General features: G+C 48.4%; 1 protein-coding gene across 1 annotated transcript in view; it reads left to right on the top strand.

Moving 5' to 3' along the window:
• Positions 1 to 3,352: 3,352 nt before the first annotated feature.
• Positions 3,353 to 19,189, top strand: part of LOC147107977 (kelch-like ECH-associated protein 1A) — a 31,678-nt gene continuing 15,841 nt past the window's right edge. Inside the window, exons 1-2 of the mRNA XM_086004349.1 lie at positions 3,353 to 3,581; positions 17,618 to 18,833. Coding sequence (XP_085860475.1) covers positions 18,267 to 18,833 — 567 coding nt within the window. The 5' untranslated portion in view covers positions 3,353 to 3,581; positions 17,618 to 18,266. The remainder of the gene's footprint in view (positions 3,582 to 17,617; positions 18,834 to 19,189) is intronic.

The following is a 19,189-nucleotide window of genomic DNA, read 5'->3' as shown; positions in this document are numbered from 1 at the left end:
GACTCTGTACAGTTACAGTGAGTGACCCTTACCCTGAATAAACAGTGACTGTACAGTTACACCGTGAGAGACCCTTACCCTGAATAAACAGTGACTCTGTACAGTTACACAGTGAGAGACCCTTACCCTGAATAAACAGTGACTCTGTACAGTTACAGTGAGTGACCCTTACCCTGAATAAACAGTGACTCTGTACAGTTACACCGTGAGTGACCCTTACCCTGAATAAACAGTGACTCTGTACAGTTAGTGAGTGACCCTTACACTGAATAAACAGTGACTCTGTACAGTTACACAGTGAGTGACCCTTACCCTGAATAAACAGTGACTCTGTACAGTTACACAGTGAGAGACCCTTACCCTGAATAAACAGTGACTCTGTACAGTTACACCGTGAGTGACCCTTACCCTGAATAAACAGTGACTTTGTACAGTTACAGTGAGTGACCCTTACCCTGAATAAACAGTGACTCTGTACAGTTACAGTGAGTGACCCTTACCCTGAATAAACAGTGACTCTGTACAGTTACACAGTGAGTGACCCTTACCCTGAATAAACAGTGATTCAGTACAGTTACACCGTGAGTGACCCTTACCCTGAATAAACAGTGATTCAGTACAGTTACAGTGAGTGACCCTTACCCTGAATAAACAGTGACTCTGTACAGTTACACAGTGAGTGACCCTTACCCTGAATAAACAGTGATTCAGTACAGTTACACCGTGAGTGACCCTTACCCTGAATAAACAGTGACTCTGTACAGTTACACAGTGAGTGACCCTTACCCTGAATAAACAGTGACTCTGTACAGTTACACCGTGAGTGACCCTTACCCTGAATAAACAGTGATTCAGTACAGTTACAGTGAGTGACCCTTACCCTGAATAAACAGTGACTCTGTACAGTTACACAGTGAGTGACCCTTACCCTGAATAAACAGTGATTCAGTACAGTTACACCGTGAGTGACCCTTACCCTGAATAAACAGTGACTCTGTACAGTTACACAGTGAGTGACCCTTACCCTGAATAAACAGCGACTCTGTACAGTTACAGTGAGTGGTCCTTACCCTGAATAAACAGTGACTCTGTACAGTTACAGTGAGTGGCCCTTACCCTGAATAAACAGTGACTGTACAGTTACACCGTGAGAGACCCTTACCCTGAATAAACAGTGACTCTGTACAGTTACACCGTGAGAGACCCTTACCCTGAATAAACAGTGACTCTGTACAGTTACAGTGAGTGACCCTTACCCTGAATAAACAGCGACTCTGTACAGTTACACAGTGAGTGGTCCTTACCCTGAATAAACAGTGACTCTGTACAGTTACAGTGAGTGGTCCTTACCCTGAATAAACAGTGACTCTGTACAGTTACACAGTGAGTGACCCTTACCCTGAATAAACAGTGACTGTACAGTTACACCGTGAGTGACCCTTACCCTGAATAAACAGTGACTCTGTACAGTTACACCATGAGTGACCCTTACTCTGAATAAATAGTGACTCTGTACAGTTACACCGTGAGTGACCCTTATCCTGAATAAACAGTGACTCTGTACAATTACAGTGAGTGGCCCTTACCCTGAATAAACAGTGACTCTACAGTTACACAGTGAGTGACCCTTATTCTGAAGAAACGACACTGACCTGCCTACCTGCTCAGCAAGGCTCAGATTAGTTACTGTGGAACTTGGGCGGGTAAAACCTGCATCCTCTCACTTCGTACTACTGTGAAAAGAAAGAACAAAAAGACTTGCATTTCTATAGCGCCTTTCACGACCACTGGACGTCCCAAAGTGCTTTACAGCCAATGAAGTACGTTTTGAAATGTAGTCACTGTTGTAATGTAGCAAATGCGGCAGCAAATTTGCGCACAGCAAGCTCCCACAAACATGATGGTGACCAGATAATCTGTTTCTGTTATGTTGACTGAGGAATAAATATTGGCCAGGATACTGGGGAAAACTCCCCTGCTCTTCTTTGAAATAGTGGCGGTGGGATCTTTTATGTCCACCTGAGAGAGCAGACGGGGCCTCGGTTTAACGTCTCATCTGAAAGACGGCACCTCTGACAGTGCAGCGCTCCCTCAGTACCACACTGGGAGTGTCGGCCTGGATTTTTGTGCTCAAGTCCCTGGAGTGGAACTTGAGCACGATACCATAACCCCGTGAGAGCTCTGGGCCTTTGTGCGTGACCCAAGGAGCATGTATATTTGTGTGTGATTTGAATAAGCCAGTTGTTTCGATAAGGAGTATCAGACCACACTCCGCACCTTGTATTGTTATCAAAGGATTGAAATAAAAGTTACATGGACCAAATCTATGTGTCGGATCGTTTCAGTTCCACAGTACTGTTTCAGTTCGTGAGGGTTAAAGAAAGCCTTGCATTTCTATAGCGCCTTTCACATCCTCAGGAATCCCAAAGTCCTTCACAGCCAATGAAATACTTTTGAAGTGTCGTCGCTGTTGTAATGTAGGAAACGCGGCAGCCAGTTTGCGCACAGCAAGATCCCACAAACAGCAATGTGATAATGAGCAGATAATCTGTTTTAGTGATGTTGGTTGAGGGATAAATATTGGCCCCAGGACACCGGGTAGAACTCCCCTGCTCTTCTTCAAAATAGTGGCCATGGAATCTTTTACATCCACCTGAGAGGGCAGACGACGCCTCGGTTTAATGTCTCATCTGAAAGATGGCACCTCCGACAGTGCGGTGCCCCCTCAGTACTGCCCCTCCGACAGTGCGGCGCTCCCTCAGTACTGCCCCTCCGACAGTGCGGTGCTCCCTCAGTGCTGCCCCTCCGACAGTGCGGCGCTCCCTCAGTGCTGCCCCTCCGACAGTGCGGTGCCCCCTCAGTACTGACCCTCCGACAGTGCGGTGCCCCCTCAGTACTGACCCTCCGACAGTGCGGTGCCCCCTCAGTACTGCCCCTCCGACAGTGCGGCGCTCCCTCAGTACTGCCCCTCCGACAGTGCGGTGCCTCCTCAGTACTGCCCCTCCGACAGTGCGGTGCCCCCTCAGTACTGCCCCTCCGACAGTGCGGTGCCCCCTCAGTACTGCCCCTCCGACAGTGCGGCGCCCCCTCAGTACTGCACTGGGAGGGTCAGCCTGGATTATGTGCTCAAGACTCTGGAGTGGGACTTGAACCCACAACCTTCTGACTCAGAGTGCTACCCACGAATCAGGTCTGACACCTGAAAGATGCACTGTGGATTGACTGTAGTCCAGTGTTGGAGGGAAGCTTTTGAAGATGCCGAATTGAGCTTGGCTGTGCCAGTAAGACCGGTTCATCTTCAGTGCTGACATTCTCTCGGAATGCCAGTCACCTCGACAGATGCAACAAAGTGCAGAGTCATGCTGATATCTGTGAAAGTGCCGGAACATTCAATTAGGCTCCAGGAACTGTCCTGCGGGCTCAGGAACTCCCGATTGGACGGGACACCAGCAGCCACGCCCCCTACCTGCCGCTCACAGGCAGAGCTTGGGCAGATCGGCCGTGTGTGGCTGCACAGTGACCGCGTCTTAAAGGAGTAGCAGCCCCCGGGGGCCCGGGACAGCGGGTGGTGAGTTGAATGAGTGAGTAATCAATCAATCCGTTCCCCAGCTTCTTTGTTTCCGCACTTGTGTGGTTTGATGGAGTTAAGACTCTCCGTGTTGGGTGAGCTCTCTGTTTAATTTCGTACCCAGTCCACAGACTCCAGGTAGATTATTGATCCGGGGGGTGGGAGGAGATGCCCTCTCTCCGGCCGGGGCCAGGTCAGTGAGTCCCAGCTTCGATACCTGGTCTCCGGCTAGCCGGAGAATCCCAGGTAGGGAACTGGCGGAGGACTGAAGTTTGGTTGTAAAATGTAGCCCCGGTTCCCCGTTCCTGGGCCTCTGCAGTGACTCCTGTGTGTGTGTCTGTTTGGGTGGTTGTTGGGCGGGGAGCAGGATCCGGGCTCGCTGTGACGCCCGCCACGGCCGCATAGCCTCCGCCACACTGTCTAGATTCACCCGGGGAGAACCGGCACTCCGGGAGAGGTAGTGGAGGGTGCCCTGGGACTGGACCCAGAGAGTCAGCGAGACACAAGAGGAATTGTGGCATTCCATTCCTAATTTTGCAGGTAAGAAAGAAAGGACTTCAATTTCTCCAGCCCCTTTCACCACCTCAGGATGTCCCAAAGCGCTTCACAGCCAATGAAGTACTTTTTGAAGTGTGGTCACTGTTGTAATGTAGGAAACGCGGCAGCCAATTTGTGCACAGCAAGCTCCCATGAACAGCATTGACCAGATAATCTGTTTTAGTGATGTTGGTTGAGGGATAAATATTGGCCAGGACACCGGGGAGAACTCCCCTGCTCTTCTTCAAAATAGTGGCCATGGGATCTTTTACATCCATCTGAGAGGGCAGCGGGGCCTCGGTTTAATGTTCCATCCGAAAGACGGCACCTCCGGCAGTGCAGCACTCCCTCAGTACCGCACTGGGAGTGTCGGCCTGGATTAGGAGCTCAAGTCTCTGGAGTGGGACTTGAACCCACAACCTTCTGACTCAGGCAAGAGTGCTACCCACTGAGCCACGACTGACACCTAACTAACCATCCTAATGCAGGAACGCTGGGTGATTTCTCCCTGGTCGCTAGCCCCACGGCAGTTGTAGTGTTCCTACCATCTTCTACCTCCGGCCAGGGGTTGAAGCAGGGCTCCATATCATACCAGGGAGTACCTGAGATTGAGTGAGTCTTGTGCTGATCCTGGACTGCAGAACAGTGTGGCACAGATTTCCCCACAGTGTTGTGTATCTACCCAGAGACACCTCCCTCTTCCCACACCTCCGTCTTTGGTTGAGGCGTTAAACCGAGGCCCCGTCTGCTCTCTCGGGTGGATGTAAAAGATCCCACGGCACTATTTCAAGAACAGCAGGGGTTCTCCCCGGTGTCCTGGGGCCAATATTTATCCTTCAACCAACATCACTAAAAACAGATGATCTGGTCATTATCACATTGCTGTTTGTGGGAGCTTGCTGTGTGCAAATTGGCTGCCGCGTTTCCTACATTACAACAGTGACTACACTTCAAAAAGTACTTCATTGGCTGTAAAGCGCTTTGGGACGTCCGGTGGTCGGGAAAGGCGCTGTGGAAATGCAAGTCCTTCCTTCCTCCAATGTGCTGATGCAAACACTTAAAAATTCAAATCTAAAATTAAAGTATTTTTAAAAACTAGGAAATTGCTTTGGACCATTGTAGTTGCCTCGAATTAAGAAACCAGGCTGTGCTCGAACTGATCATTGACTGCTGCGGAGCGGAGGCTGTGAACGGATCTCAGACCAACCCTAAAACACTCTCCACAACCCGGCCTCAGTATCCAAACTCGCCCCCAATCTCAGTGCCTCATCCTCTCTGTTCGCTGAGGGTTCACTCTCTAATCTGGCCTCATGTATTGGACAGTTTTGGGAACACGACGGTTAAATTAAAACCTGTCCAGGTGTTTTGGAACTAAAGGAAAAACGTGAAACCGGTTTCAATTTATTGGTGTTTCATAGAAACTTGGGATTGAGAAAGAGCAAGTGAGAGAAATGATCAGAAATGGGAATGCGAGAAAGGGAAAGAGACAGCCTGGAATGTGAGAGGGGACCCAGCAATGGAATGAGAGAGAAAAAGTGATTCCCAGGGAATTAGAGTAAGTGAGAGAGCGAGACTCGGGAATAGAACGAGGAAGTGAGAGAGCCCCAGGGAATTGGAATGAAGGAGAGTCGGGGGGGTGTGTGTGTTCTATTGGGGGTGGGGGGTTGTTCTATTGGGGGTGGAGGGGGGGTTCTATTGGGGGGGGGCGGGTGTGTGTGTGTTGACTCCGAGTACAGTAGTGAGGGAGTGCTGAACTGTCGGAGGTGTCGTCTTTCGGATGAGATGTTAAACCGAGGCCCCGTCTTCCCCCTCAGTTGAATGTAAAAGATCCCATGGCACTATTTGAAGAAGAGCAGGGGAATTCTCCCCGGTGTCGTGGCCAATATTTATCACTCAACCAACATCACTAAAAATAGATGATCTGGTCATTATCACATTGCTGTTTGTGGGATCTTGCTGTGCGCAAATTGGCTGCCGTGTTTCCTACATTACAACAGTGACTACACTTCAAAAAGTACTTCATTGGCTGTAAAGCGCTTTGGGACTAGTAAATGTTGATATTCAGAGGGATTTGGGGGTCCTTGTACACATCACAGAGAGTTAGCATGCAGGTACAGCAAGCAATTAGGAAGGCAAATGGTATGTTAGCCTTTATTGCAAGGGGGTTGGAGTATAAGAGTAAGGAAGTCTTGCTACTATTGTACAGGACTGTGGTCAGACCACACCTGGAGTACTGGGCATAGAGTCATAGTCATAGAGTTATACAGCACAGAAAGAGGCCCTTCGGCCCATCGTGTCCGCGCCGGCCATCAAGCCCTGTCTATTCTAATCCCATTTTCCAGCACTTGGTCCGTAGCCTTGTATGCTATGGTGCTTCAAGTGCTCATCTAAATGCTTCTTGAATGTTGTGAGGGTTCCTGCCTCTACCACCCTTTCAGGCAGATTCCAACCACCATCAGGGTGAAAACGTTTTTCCTCGATTTCCCTCTAAACCTCCTGCCCCTTACCTTGAAACTATGCCCCCTGGTTATTGACCCCTCTACTAAGGGGAAAAGTTCCTTTCTATCTATCCTATCTATGCCCCTCATAATTTTGTAAACCTCAATCAGGTCCCCCCTCAGCCATCTCTGCTCTAAGTTTTGGTCACCTTACCTAAGGAAGGATATACTTGCCTTAGAGGCAGCGCAACAAAGGTTCACTTGTTTGATTCCTGGGATGAGAGGGTTGACCTGTGAGGAGAGATTGAGTAGAATGGGCCGATACCCTTTGGAGTTTAGAAGAATGAAAGGTGATGTCATTGAAAGGTAGAAAATTCTTAGAGGGCTTGACAGGGTAGATGCTGAGGGGCTGTTTCCCCCTGGCTGGAGAGTCTAGAACCAGGAGTCACAGTCTCAGGATAAGGGGTTGGCCATTTAGGACTGAGAGGAGGAGAAATTTCTTCATTCAGAGGGTTGTAAATCTTTGGAATTCTCTGCCCCAGAGGGCTGTGGATGCTCAGTCGTTGAGTATATTCAAGGCTGAGATCAATAGATTTTTGGACTCTAGATATAGACAAAAGATATGGGGATCGGGTGGGAAAGTGGAGTTGAGGTAGAAGATCAGCCATGATCTTATTGAATGGTGGAGCAGGCTCGAGGGGCCGAATGGCCGACTCCTGCTCCTATTTCTTATGTTCTTATGGGACATCCTGAGGATGTGCACTGGAGTGACTCTGACTCAGATGACCCTTGCCCTCCAAGAACTCCTGTTATGTTGGTCAAGCAGATTTGCCCAGGTTGACTCATGTTTCTGCAACTGCTTAGTAATTGATAGCATTGTTTATTGCTGTTAGATTTACACATAGGATTTCCCCGACATGCCCACGGATTTGAGTAAAGTGCTTAACTTGCAGAATGACTTCTCAAAGGCATGACTGTATTTCAAAGCATTTTCTTATGGGGGTGGAGATAAGAATTGGACCCTTTTGATGAGCTCAGATGTGTCCAGTTGTGGACTAGTTACAAGAGATGTGGGTGGGAAGATGCAGCTCAGTTAGACAGGGCCAGGGAGATGGTCTGTAACTGTTCGGGCTGGTGGGAGGCTTTCTGCCTTCTGGGAAGCATTTGCCCAGCACTTTCTCCCCAAAGATCTGAAATGAAAACCAATCCAAGGAAGGTAAATGACGGGTTTGTTTCTTCGACTCTTTCATTAACCGGTTCCGAATGTTTACCAACTGACTGTTAACTATTTGCTACTTTAAGAAAGAAAGAAAAATTGTATTTCCATAGCACCTTTCATGTCCTCAGGACGTCCCAAACCCCTTTACAGTCAATAAATTACTTCTGAAGTGTAGTCACTGGTGTAATGTAGGAAATGAGGCAGCCAATATGTGCACAGCAAGATCCCACAAACAGCAGCGTGATAACAACCAGATAATCTGTTTTAGTGATGTTGGTTGAGGGATAAATATTGGGCCTGGACACCAGGGTGAACACCCCCAATCTTGTTAGAAATAGTGGCCGTGGAGTCTTTTACATCTACTCAAATGGGTAGAAGGTACCTCAGTGTAACGTCTTATCCAAAAGACGGCACTTCCAACAGTGCAGTGCTTGCTCAGTACTGGGAGTGTCAGCTTAGATTATGGGGTCAAGTATCTGGAGTGGGAAACCCGTACCCCAGTGAGAGTCAGTGTGTGTGGAACCCGTACCCCAGTGAGAGTCAGTGTCTGTGGAACCTGTACCCCAGTGAGAGTCAGTGTGTGTGGAACCCGTACCCAGCGAGAGTCAGTGTCTGTGGAACCCGTACCCCAGTGAGAGTCAGTGTCTGTGGAACCCGTACCCCAGTGAGAGTCAGTGTCTGTGGAACCCGTACCCCAGTGAGAGTCAGTGTCTGTGGAACCCGTACCCCAGTGAGAGTCAGTGTCTGTGGAACCCGTACCCCAGTGAGAGTCAGTGTCTGTGGAACCCGTACCCCAGTGAGAGTCAGTGTCTGTGGAACCCGTACCCCAGTGAGAGTCAGTGTCTGTGGAACCCGTACCCCAGTGAGAGTCAGTGTCTGTGGAACCCGTACCCCAGTGAGAGTCAGTGTCTGTGGAACCCGTACCCCAGTGAGAGTCAGTGTCTGTGGAACATGTACCCCAGGGAACAGTGGCAGTTCCTACTGGACTAAACAGCCCCAGTGAGAATAGTCCCATCCTCTCAAGTCTTAGTCTCTGTCAGGTTTTGCAGACACTCACGAGGCAGAGTTGAAAGTGTTAACTGCTGTCTGAGATCCATTGTCGCTGACAGGCAGTGACTAATCAAAAAAACAGTCACTCGCTTTTGTTGCACTGATCATGTGACTTTAGCGGTGTGAACCGATAAATGGGAGAGGGAGGGGCCTGTGGTGAAAAACAAAGAGAATATGCATTATTCATCGTGGGATACCCTGAGTTGAGATGTATATGCGCGCATAAAAACTTTGTTACTTTAATGTTTCGGCCCTCGTTGTGTAAATATAAAACGGGCTCCCAGTCGGTTAATTCCAGCCACCAGACAGAGGGGAAGAAAAGACTTGCATTTCTCCAGCGCCTTTCACGGCCACCAGACATCCCAAAGTGCTTCACAGCCAATGAAGTACTTTAGGAGTGTAGTCACTGTTGTAATGTAGGAAACGTGGCAGCCAAATTGCGCACAGCAAGCTCCCACAATCCGCAATGTGATCGTGACCAGATCATCTGTTTTCAGTGACTAAAGCAAAATACTGCGGATGCTGGAAATCCGAAATAATAGCAGAAAATGCTGGAAATACTCAGCATTCTGTTTTTAGGTGTTGGTTGAGGGATAAATATTGGCCCCAGGAGAGAACTCCCCTGCTCTTCTTCGAAATAGTGCCATGGGATCTTTTACATCCACCCGAGAGAGCAGATGGGGCCTCAGTTTAACATCTCATCCGAAAGATGGCACCTCCGACAATGCAGCACTCCCTCAGTACTGCACTGGAGTATCGGCCTGGATTATGGGCTCAAGTCCCTGGAGTGGGTCTTGAACTTTAAACCTTCTGACTCCGAGGCGAGGGTGCTACACATGAAGCCATGAGTCCGCTAAAGCCACAGATTAACCATACAAGGTGTCACTACAGAGGGGAGCAGTCCACAGCCCAACAGTGGGTCAGCTGTACATTGAACACCATCCCAGTACTGACTGTGTGTGTGTGTGTGTGTGTGTGTGTGTAACAGGACTGAGTGTCCCAGCACTGACTGTATGTGTAACAGGACTGAGTGTCCCAGCACTGACCGTGTGTGTGTAACAGGAATGAGTGTCCCAGCACTGACTGCGTGTGTGTAACAGGACTGAGTGTCCCAGCACTGACTGCGTGTGTGTAACAGGACTGAGTGTCCCAGCACTGACCGTGTGTGTGTAACAGGACTGAGTGTCCCAGCACTGACTGTGTGTATAACAGGAATGAGTGTCCCAGCACTGACTGTATGTGTAACAGGACTGACTGTCCCAGCACTGACTGTGTGTATAACAGGACTGAGTGTCCCAGTACTGACTGTGTGTGTGTGTAACGGGACTGAGTGTCTATAGTAATCTGGGGTGTTATGACTAAGGTTATCCACTAGGTGGTGCTATAGCCAATGCTGCTGCTAAGGTCAGGGGTTTGCTTTCTGTTAGGACAGAAAAGGTGGAATGCCAGGATGCTGGATGCAGGCCTGTCTGTATGTGTTTCCCAGTTGTTAATAAAGTACTCGTGTTAATTCTACTACCTCGCCCCTTCAAGTCCTTGTTCCACTTCATGGATTTATCACATTTGGCGATGAGGTAACAAAAGGACCTTGAATAAAGAAGAAAAGTCTGCCGGGACGTTTAAACAACAAAATCACGAGCTACGGTTAGCTACCAGTTGGAAGAGAGCATAGCTGCCACGGTAGGAACGGTCTCCGCTTTTGATATTCAAGCACAAACCTGGAAGGAATACTGTGAAGTGTTGGGTTATTTTTTCGAAGCAAATGAAATAAATGATGCCGGAAAAAGGAAAGCCATTCTGCTTAGTTCAGTGGGAAGCCAAACCTACAGTTTGATGAAGAATCTGCTCAGTCCTGAAAAGCCTGGAGACAAATCATTTGTTGAATTAGTGGCCTTGCTAAAAGAACATTTCAACCCTAAGCCTAGTGAGATTGTACAGCGGTTCAAGTTTAATTTCAAGGAACAGAAAAGAGGAAGAGAGCATAATGGACTATGTAGCGGTGTTGCGTAAATTAACACAAGATTGCAATTATGGGAACAACCTGAAGGAAATGCTGAGAGGCTAGTTTGCGGAATAAAGGATGACCGAATGCAGCGCAGATTATTATCCGAGACTGGGCTTACTTATGAAAAAGCATTGAAACTTGCTCAAGCCATAGAGACAGCGAACCGAGATGTAAAAGAAATACAGGGCTAATGCTAAGCAAGTTGCAGGTCAGGTTGTTGTGCACAAGTTAAACATGCATCAGAAACCACAACGTGAGCATGGGAAGGCATGTTATAGATGCAAGGGTGATCACCTGGCGAGTGAATGCCGGTTTCTGGAGGAAAAGTGCTACAAGTGTGGGAAACAAGGACACATAAAACGAGCATGCAGGGCAAAATCACCTGTGGAGGAATCCAAACCAAAAGGGGGAGGAAAGCAAAACCAAGGAAGAGAAGTGAAAAAACATGGAGCACACCACATCAGCGGGGAAGCTGAGGAAGAAGAGGACATGTTCATAATGTATAGCATGTTAGCGAACGTTCCAAAAGTGGCTCCTATCACATTGCAACTGATAGTAAATGGCTCTAAGGTGAACTTTGAAGTGGATACAGGGTGCGGTGTGACCATAATGAGCAAGGCAGAGTACTCAAAATTGTGGAACCATGCAAAAGTTCCAGAGTTAAAGTCTTGCTCCCTGCATCTTAAAACATATACAGGCGAACGAGTAGTGACATTAGGTACAGCTAATGTAACTGTGCAACACAGGGACACAGTGGAACAGCTACCTGTAGTTATAGTATTGGGTACCGGACCAAACCTGTTAGGTCGTGGCTGGATAAAAGAACTTATATTAGACTGGGGAGCAGTAAATCAAATAGACACGGGCAAACAGTTGACTTTGCAAGAAGTGTTGAGTGAACATGCGAATGTGTTCAAGGAGGAACTTGGCACATTTAATGGCCCCCCAGCTAAGATTTATGTCGACAAGGAGGCACCGCCAAGGTTTTTTAAACAACGACCTGTGCCTTATGCCATGAAGCCAAAGGTAGAGGCTGAGCTTGACCGTCTATTGAGAGAGAACATACTGGAGCCAGTGAAATGTTTGGAATGGGCAGCTCCCATAGTACCTGTTTTAAAACCGGACAATTCGGTAAGACTCTGTGGAGTCTATAAATTGACAGTCAATCGGGTGTCCAAACTAGAGCAGTATCCTATTCCTAAAACAGAGGATCTCTTTGCAAACCTGGCTGGAGGAAAGAAATTCACAAAGTTGGATATGAGTCATGCTTACTTGCAGATTACACTGGATGATTAATCCAAGAAGTATGTCACCATAAATACACACAACGGCTTGTTTACATATAACCACTTACCGTTTGGTGTCTCATCTAGTCCAGCTATCTTCCAGAGGACAATTGAAGGTGTACTGTAAGGGATTCCACATGTTTCCATCTATCTGGATGACATTCTGGTGATGGGAAGAACCAACCAGGAGCATCTGAGCACTCAGAGAGGTGCTACAGAGATTGGAGAGGGCAGGGTTCCGGCTCAAGAGGAGTAAGTGCACTTTCCTGGGGAATGAGGCAGTGTTCCTGGGACACAGAGTGGACGCCACTGGGCTCCATCCACTCGAGGAGAAGGTACAAGCACTGCAGGACGCCCCTGCTCCTACAAATGTGGCTGAGTTAAAAGCTTACCTGGGACTGCTGAACTATTATAACAGGTTTTTACCAAACTTGTCAACTGTGTTAGCACCTCTTCACAAACTACTGTGCAAGGAGACGCAGTGGGGAGAGGAGCAGGGGGTTCCATTTGAACAGTCCAAGAAACTGATGCTGTCGTCGGATGTGCTGGTTCACTACAATGCAGAGAAAGACATCATTCTCTCTTGTGACACTTCACCTTACGGGGTGGGGGCAGTTCTTTCACACCGCATGGAAGATGGAACTGAAAGACCAATGGGGTTTATGTCCCAAACTCTAACCAGCGGAAAAAAACTATTCCCAGTTAGACAAAGAGGGGTTAGCAGTAATGTTTGGGTTACAGAGGTTCCACAAGTACATATATGGCAGGAAGTTCACCATATGCACCGATCATAAACCTCTTCTCTCTCTTTTCAATGAAATGAAAGCAGTTCCACAGATGGTGTCACCCCGGATCCAGAGGTGGGCCCTGACGTTGAGGCCATATGAGTATGTCATTGTCTACAAGGCGGGCAAGTACCATGGGAATGCAGATGCCTTGAGCCATCTTCCACTGCCAGGCACACCTATCCATGCAGCTCCAGAGGACAGAGTGTTGATGTTGGAGGACACTGACACGGCACTTGTGACTGCAGAGCAAGTAAGAACATGGACAGGTAAAGATCCAGTACTGTCTAGAGTTCGAGAATATGTGGTGAGGGGATGGCCACAGTATCCGGAAGGGGCTGACTTCACACCCTACAGTGTCAGGAAAACAGAGCTGAGTGTACAGGATGGTTGCGTGTTGTGGGGAGCACGAGTGATTATTCCACAGCCAGCACGACAGTCTATCCTAGAGCAACTACATCAGTGTCATCCTGGGGTCTCGCGTATGGAAGCCTTGGCTAGGAGTTAACTTGTGGTGGCCAAAGCTAGATGAGGAGATAGAAAATCTAGTCAAGACATGCAGCACTTGTCAGGAACACTGGAAGGCACCAGCAGTGGCTCCTCTCCACCCCTGGGAGTGGCCGGATAAACCATGGAGAAGATTGCACTTAGATTATGCAGGTCCATTCATGGGGACGATGTTCCTCATAATCATTGATGCACATTCCAAATGGATGGATGTTTATCCTGTACATTCTGCTTCCACCACTACTACTATAGACTGCCTGCGTTGGAGCTTCAGTAATCAAGGGCTACCGGAGATCGTGGTGAGTGACAATGCCACTTGTTTTGTGAGTACAGAGACAAAAGAGTTCTTGAGGAAAAAATGGCATAGTGCAGGTGACCTCGGCTCCATATCATCCGTCCTCAAATGGACTTGCGGAGAGAGCCGTACAAACATTTAAAGAGATGATGAAAAAAAGTGCAGAAGGGAGTTTAGCAGCCAAAGTGTCACGGGTTCTGTTCAGCTACAGAATAACACCTCAATCCACCACAGGACTCTCTCCTGCTGAGATGTTATTAGGTCATAGACTACGCTCCACTCTTGACCTTGTCCACCCAGACCTAAAAAGGAAAATGGAAAACAGACAAAACAAACAAAAAGAGAACCATGACAAAAGAACAAAGAGCCGAAGTTTTGGAGAAGGAGATGCGGTCCTTACCAGGAATTTCAGTTATGGACCCAAGTGGATTCCTGGCTTCATAGACTCAATGACCGGTCCCGTATCATACAAGGTCATGTTGGGTGATGGTAGGGTAGTACGCAGACATGTAGATCAGATACTTACCAGACAAGGGGAAATTGAAATGAAGGTTCCAGATGCAATGACTGAAGACAGGGTTGCCCCCAGTTATCCAAGTGCATCTGTGGTGCCACCACCAGGGACAGAGACAATTCCACAGGAACCCATTCATCAAAAGGAAACCATCATTGCAGAGTCAGATACTCCGAGCACTGCTCAGGAGCAGCTGGTGGCTTCACCACAAACAAGCAGGGACTTTACTGTCAGACGTTCACAAAGGTCTCGTAAGCCACCAAAGAGATTTGTCAAATATGGAACATGGTGAATGGAGACTTCTTATGTGACCCTTGGGAATGGTTGTTGGTTAAGAAATTCATACTGAAATCTTAAGGGGGGAGGGATATAGTAATCTGGGATGTTATGATTAAGGTTATCCACCAGGTGGTGCTGTAGCCAATGCTGCTGCTAAGGTCAGGGGTTTGCTTCCTGTTAGGTCAGAAAAGGTGGAATGCCAGGATGCTGGATGCAGGCCTGTCTGTATGTGTTTCCCAGTTGTTAATAAAGTACTCGTGTTAATTCTACTACCTCGCCTCTTCGAGTCCTTGATCATGGATTTATCAGCACTGACTGTGTGTGTGTAACAGGACTGAGTGTCCCAGCACTGACTGTGTGTAACAGGTTGCAAAATTCCAGGAATTTTTAAAAGAGGAGACTTTCCATGGGAATTTATGGGAATTTTGAGTTTTTTTGCACACTGATGGTTTTTGTCTCTGATCCTTATGTTATCTTTGTCATCAAAATAGACATACTGTTCCATACAAATAAAAACAGGCTTTCAAAACTTTATTTAGGTTATAATTTTGAACTTTATTGAACCCCCACAAAAAAGACCCATCTAAAATAAAATAAAAAGAGCGTCAGCTTATTTAGCCTTTAATTTGTCCTTATTTTGTCCCTTTGAGTCTTCTACTCGTCATTGCTCCTCCTGATTCTCTGACTCTGGCTCTGACGTGTCCATTTCCTCCTCTGTGTCACTGTCTAGCTGTGTGGTGGACACTTCTGTATCTGGCTCAATAAGTTGTAGGTTCGCCCGGATAGCCACCAGTTTCTCCACTCTCTTGTTAGTCAGCCTGTTGCGCACCTTTGTATGCGTATTCCCAAAAAGTGACCAGTTTCGTTCAGAGGCCGCTGATGAAGGTGGGATTTGGAGTATCACCGATGCAATGGGTGACAGGGCCTCAGATGCACAAAGTCCCTTCCACCAGGTATGTGCACTGATATGCTTGCATGATTCCCATATCCCGTCCCCATTCCAAAGACTTTGCTTGAAGAGAACTTTGCCAGACTTCCCAGAACTTTGCCCATGTCCAGATTGAGGTGGCGTGAGAGGGTAGAAATCACACTGTTGATCTGTTCTCCAGAAAATATTGGTTTCCCAACATGCTTTGGGTCCAGCATGTATGCTGCAGCATGAATCGGCTTGACACAAAATTCTTGACACGTCTATGAATTGAACAATTGCCTTCTCCTCTGCTTTGAGCAGCAGGGATGTGGGGAGGGCAATGCTGATTTGTTCTTTTAAATCAGCAAAAAGCCTGAGAACATCTGACAAGACAGCGTCATCTCCTTCAATCTGAGCAATTGCAGATGCTACTGGTGAGAGTAGTTTAAGGCTGCTAACCACTCTCTCCCAAAACACATCATCCAGCAGTATTTTCTTGATGGTGGTTTCCATATCCCCAGACTGGGATATTGCCATTTCTTGCAGCGACTCCTTACCCTCCAGTAGGCTGTTGTACATTATGACAACGCCACCCCATCTAGTGTTGCTGGGCAGCTTCAGTGTGGTGTTCTTGTTCTTTGTCATTTGCTTGGAGTTGTAGGTTGCTGCAACTACCTGTTTTCCCCTGACATACTTAACAACTTGCTTGGCTCTCTTGTACAGTATTTCCATGGTTCTCAAACCCATGATGTCCTTGAGGAGCAGGTTGAGCCCATGAGCTGTGCACCCAATAGACATAATATGAGGGTAGGCCTCTTCCACTTGAGCCTTCATATTTGCAGCATTGTCAGTAACTACTGCAAAGACCTTTTGTGATCCAAGATCGTTGATGACCGCTTTCAGCTCATCAGCAATGTATGTGCCTGTGTGTCTGTTGTCCTTCGTGTCTGTGCTCTTGAAGAACACTGGGAGAGGAGTGGAGACGATGTAGTTTATGATGCCCTCCCCTTGTACATTCGACCACCCATCTGAGATAACTGCACCACAGTCTGCCATCGCTATCGTTTCTTTGAGCTTTCCTTGGACTCTGTTATACTCAGCCTCCAGCAAATAAGTAGACAAAGCATGTCTGGTGGGAGGACAGTATGCAGGGCGAATAACATTGAAAAATCTCTTCCAGTACACATTGGCTGTGAGCATGAGGGGTGAGCCTGTTGCATATACAGCTCAAGCAAGGCACTCATCTGCATTCTTCTGGCTATGGTTATCCATTGTATCAAAGAACCTTCCAAGTGGGCTAGGAATTGCTGATGATAAGGAGCCTGATGCTGAATGTGAACCATCATCTTCTTGAATGGAAGCAGAGGAACTCTGGGCTGACTGCTGTGAGCTTTGAGTAAAGTCGTTGCATTTGGATAAAAGCTGCTGCATCTTTGTGGCATTCTTTACATATGGCTTTGTACAGTGTTTGCACATGTGCACAGTCTTTCCATCTTTAATGCCTGGGGTAAAATGCTTCCACACATCAGACGGTAAACGTGGCATTGTTCTATGCAGAGAAATAAAGGGCATTCGTCTCTGTGTCAAACTGCGGCCGATCAGCAGGATTGCAACAGGGTGAGTACATTTTTCCTGATGCTCCATGTGATGGAAGCATGACCTGGGCACGCACAACGCTACATCACCAATAGAGGGAGCTAATTGCTCATCCAACCAATCAGGACACATTTGTTCACAATCACACACAAAACTTGTAATTATTAAAACAAGCCAAGTAAGAAGATAAACATATATTGATTAAGTAATTCCTTAATAATTAAGATTCCATCTCTGTTAGTAATTTTAAGAGAGGACCTGTGGGGGGGAAAAAATGAAAGAAATACAAAAAAAAAACAATATTATGCTAGCATATGCTTTTTTGGGCAAAATTCCCCAAATTCCCAAGCTAAACTTCCCGTGGAAAATTTCCGGAAATTTACCGGAAACGTTCCACCCCTTCGCAACCCTAAACAGGACCGAGTGTCCCAGCACTGACTGTGTGTGTGTAACAGGACTGAGTGTCCCAGCACTGACTGTGTGTGTGTGTAACAGGACTGAGTGTCCCAGCACTGACTGTGTGTGTAACAGGACTGAGTGTCCCAGCACGGACTGTGTGTATTTAAAGTTTACTAATGCTGTGTTGCCAGTGATAGACTGATGCCGATTTCCTTGCCTCTATCCGCAGTGCTGGCTGCGGTTTCCTGTGTTGGATTCTGTGGTACTGGTGCACGGGTTGCTGTGACCTCGGTTGGCCAGATCGTCTCCTGCCTCCAGCCCATTGCCATCAGATTCGCAGCCAAGGGGGAACAGAAACGGGGTGGGAGGGCAGTCTGCCCAGGATCTCTCTTCAGTACCATCTACTGTGCCTCACACCAAACGCTGCCGTCATTTTAACAATCCGGAACATTCCACAGACTCTCCTGCTGTCTGGTCAGCAGGGAGAGAGAGTACGAGTCTGGAATGTAACTCTGGTCTCTGATCGGGATTGGAGCGTGTCGCTGCGGTTTGGTGCCTCGTCAGTCGATTCCCAGTCACTGAGCGACATCTTTAATCCTTTCTCCCCCCACTCCCCCCTCGGTCTCAGGGCAGAGACACTGCTGTACCCGTGAGGAAGAATCTCGCTCCCAGAAACAGAGAGGGAAGAGCAGCTGACTGCGAGGTTAAGCCTGAGAGGGACGAGGATGGAGCCGACACGAGTGGGTTCATCAACGGGACAGTGATCTGAGACTGTGCCCAGTCACGTGGCAACAGAAACCGCCCCCTCCACACCCCAAAAAAACCCCACAAGCAGCCGCTCCGAAAGAAGCGGGGAGTAGAAAACCCCGAAAAAAGCAATGTTCTGCTCCAAGAGAAGAGACGCCAATGGGTCGGTTAACTTCACAGCAGTTGTTGCCCCGCCATTGAAGTGCCAGGGCTCCTTGGATTATACCATTGAGAGCCACCCGTCCCGGGCCTTGGGCATCATGCAGGAACTGAGGAGGGACAAGCAGCTGTGCGACGTGACGTTGCGAGTGGTCCACGGCGGCAAGGAGCAGGTGTTTGCGGCTCACCGGGTGGTGCTGGCCGCCTGCAGCCCCGTCTTCAGGGCCATGTTCACGAGCAACCTACGGGAGCGCCAGTCGCCCGAGGTCAGGCTCCAGGGCATCCACCCCAAGGCGATGGAGCGGCTCATCGACTTTGCCTACACCTCGCGGGTCTCGGTGGGCGAGCAGTGCGTGCTGCAGCTGCTCCTGGCCAGCACCATGTACCAGGTGGAGGGCGTGACCAGCGCCTGCTCCGACTTCCTGGTCAAGAACCTGGACTCCAGCAACGCCATCGGCATCTGCCACTTCGCCGAGCAGGTCGGCTGCACCGAGCTCCGGCAGAGAGGCAAGGAATTCATCAACATGCACTTCACCGAGGTAACCGCGACAAATCCGTGCCGAGCCCTACTTCCCGCGGCTCAATGGGGAACGCGTCGGCCCGGCATGGGTGGGGCATTCGCACCCTCACCCCTTCCACCAGTTGGTGCTATGGGTTCCAGCCCCGCCCCAGAGAATTCAGCCCCACTTCACTTCACACTTCTCTGCGTTAATTTCTCATCCGCGATGCGTCTGCCCATTTCACCAGCCTGTCTACATCCTCCTGAGGTTCCCGGGACACCGACTCCATCCCTCTCCCTGGCGACTGTCTGAGGCTGAACCAGACTGTTGGCAACCTTGACATTCCATTTGACCCCGAGCTGAGCTTCCGACCCCGTATCCGCTCCATCACCAAG

This window comes from Somniosus microcephalus, chromosome 13 (assembly GCF_052327205.1).
Source record: "Somniosus microcephalus isolate GS21.2 chromosome 13, FLI_Smic_1.0, whole genome shotgun sequence".
Lineage (NCBI taxonomy): Eukaryota > Metazoa > Chordata > Chondrichthyes > Squaliformes > Somniosidae > Somniosus > Somniosus microcephalus.
This window is presented reverse-complemented; position numbering and strand designations above follow the sequence as displayed.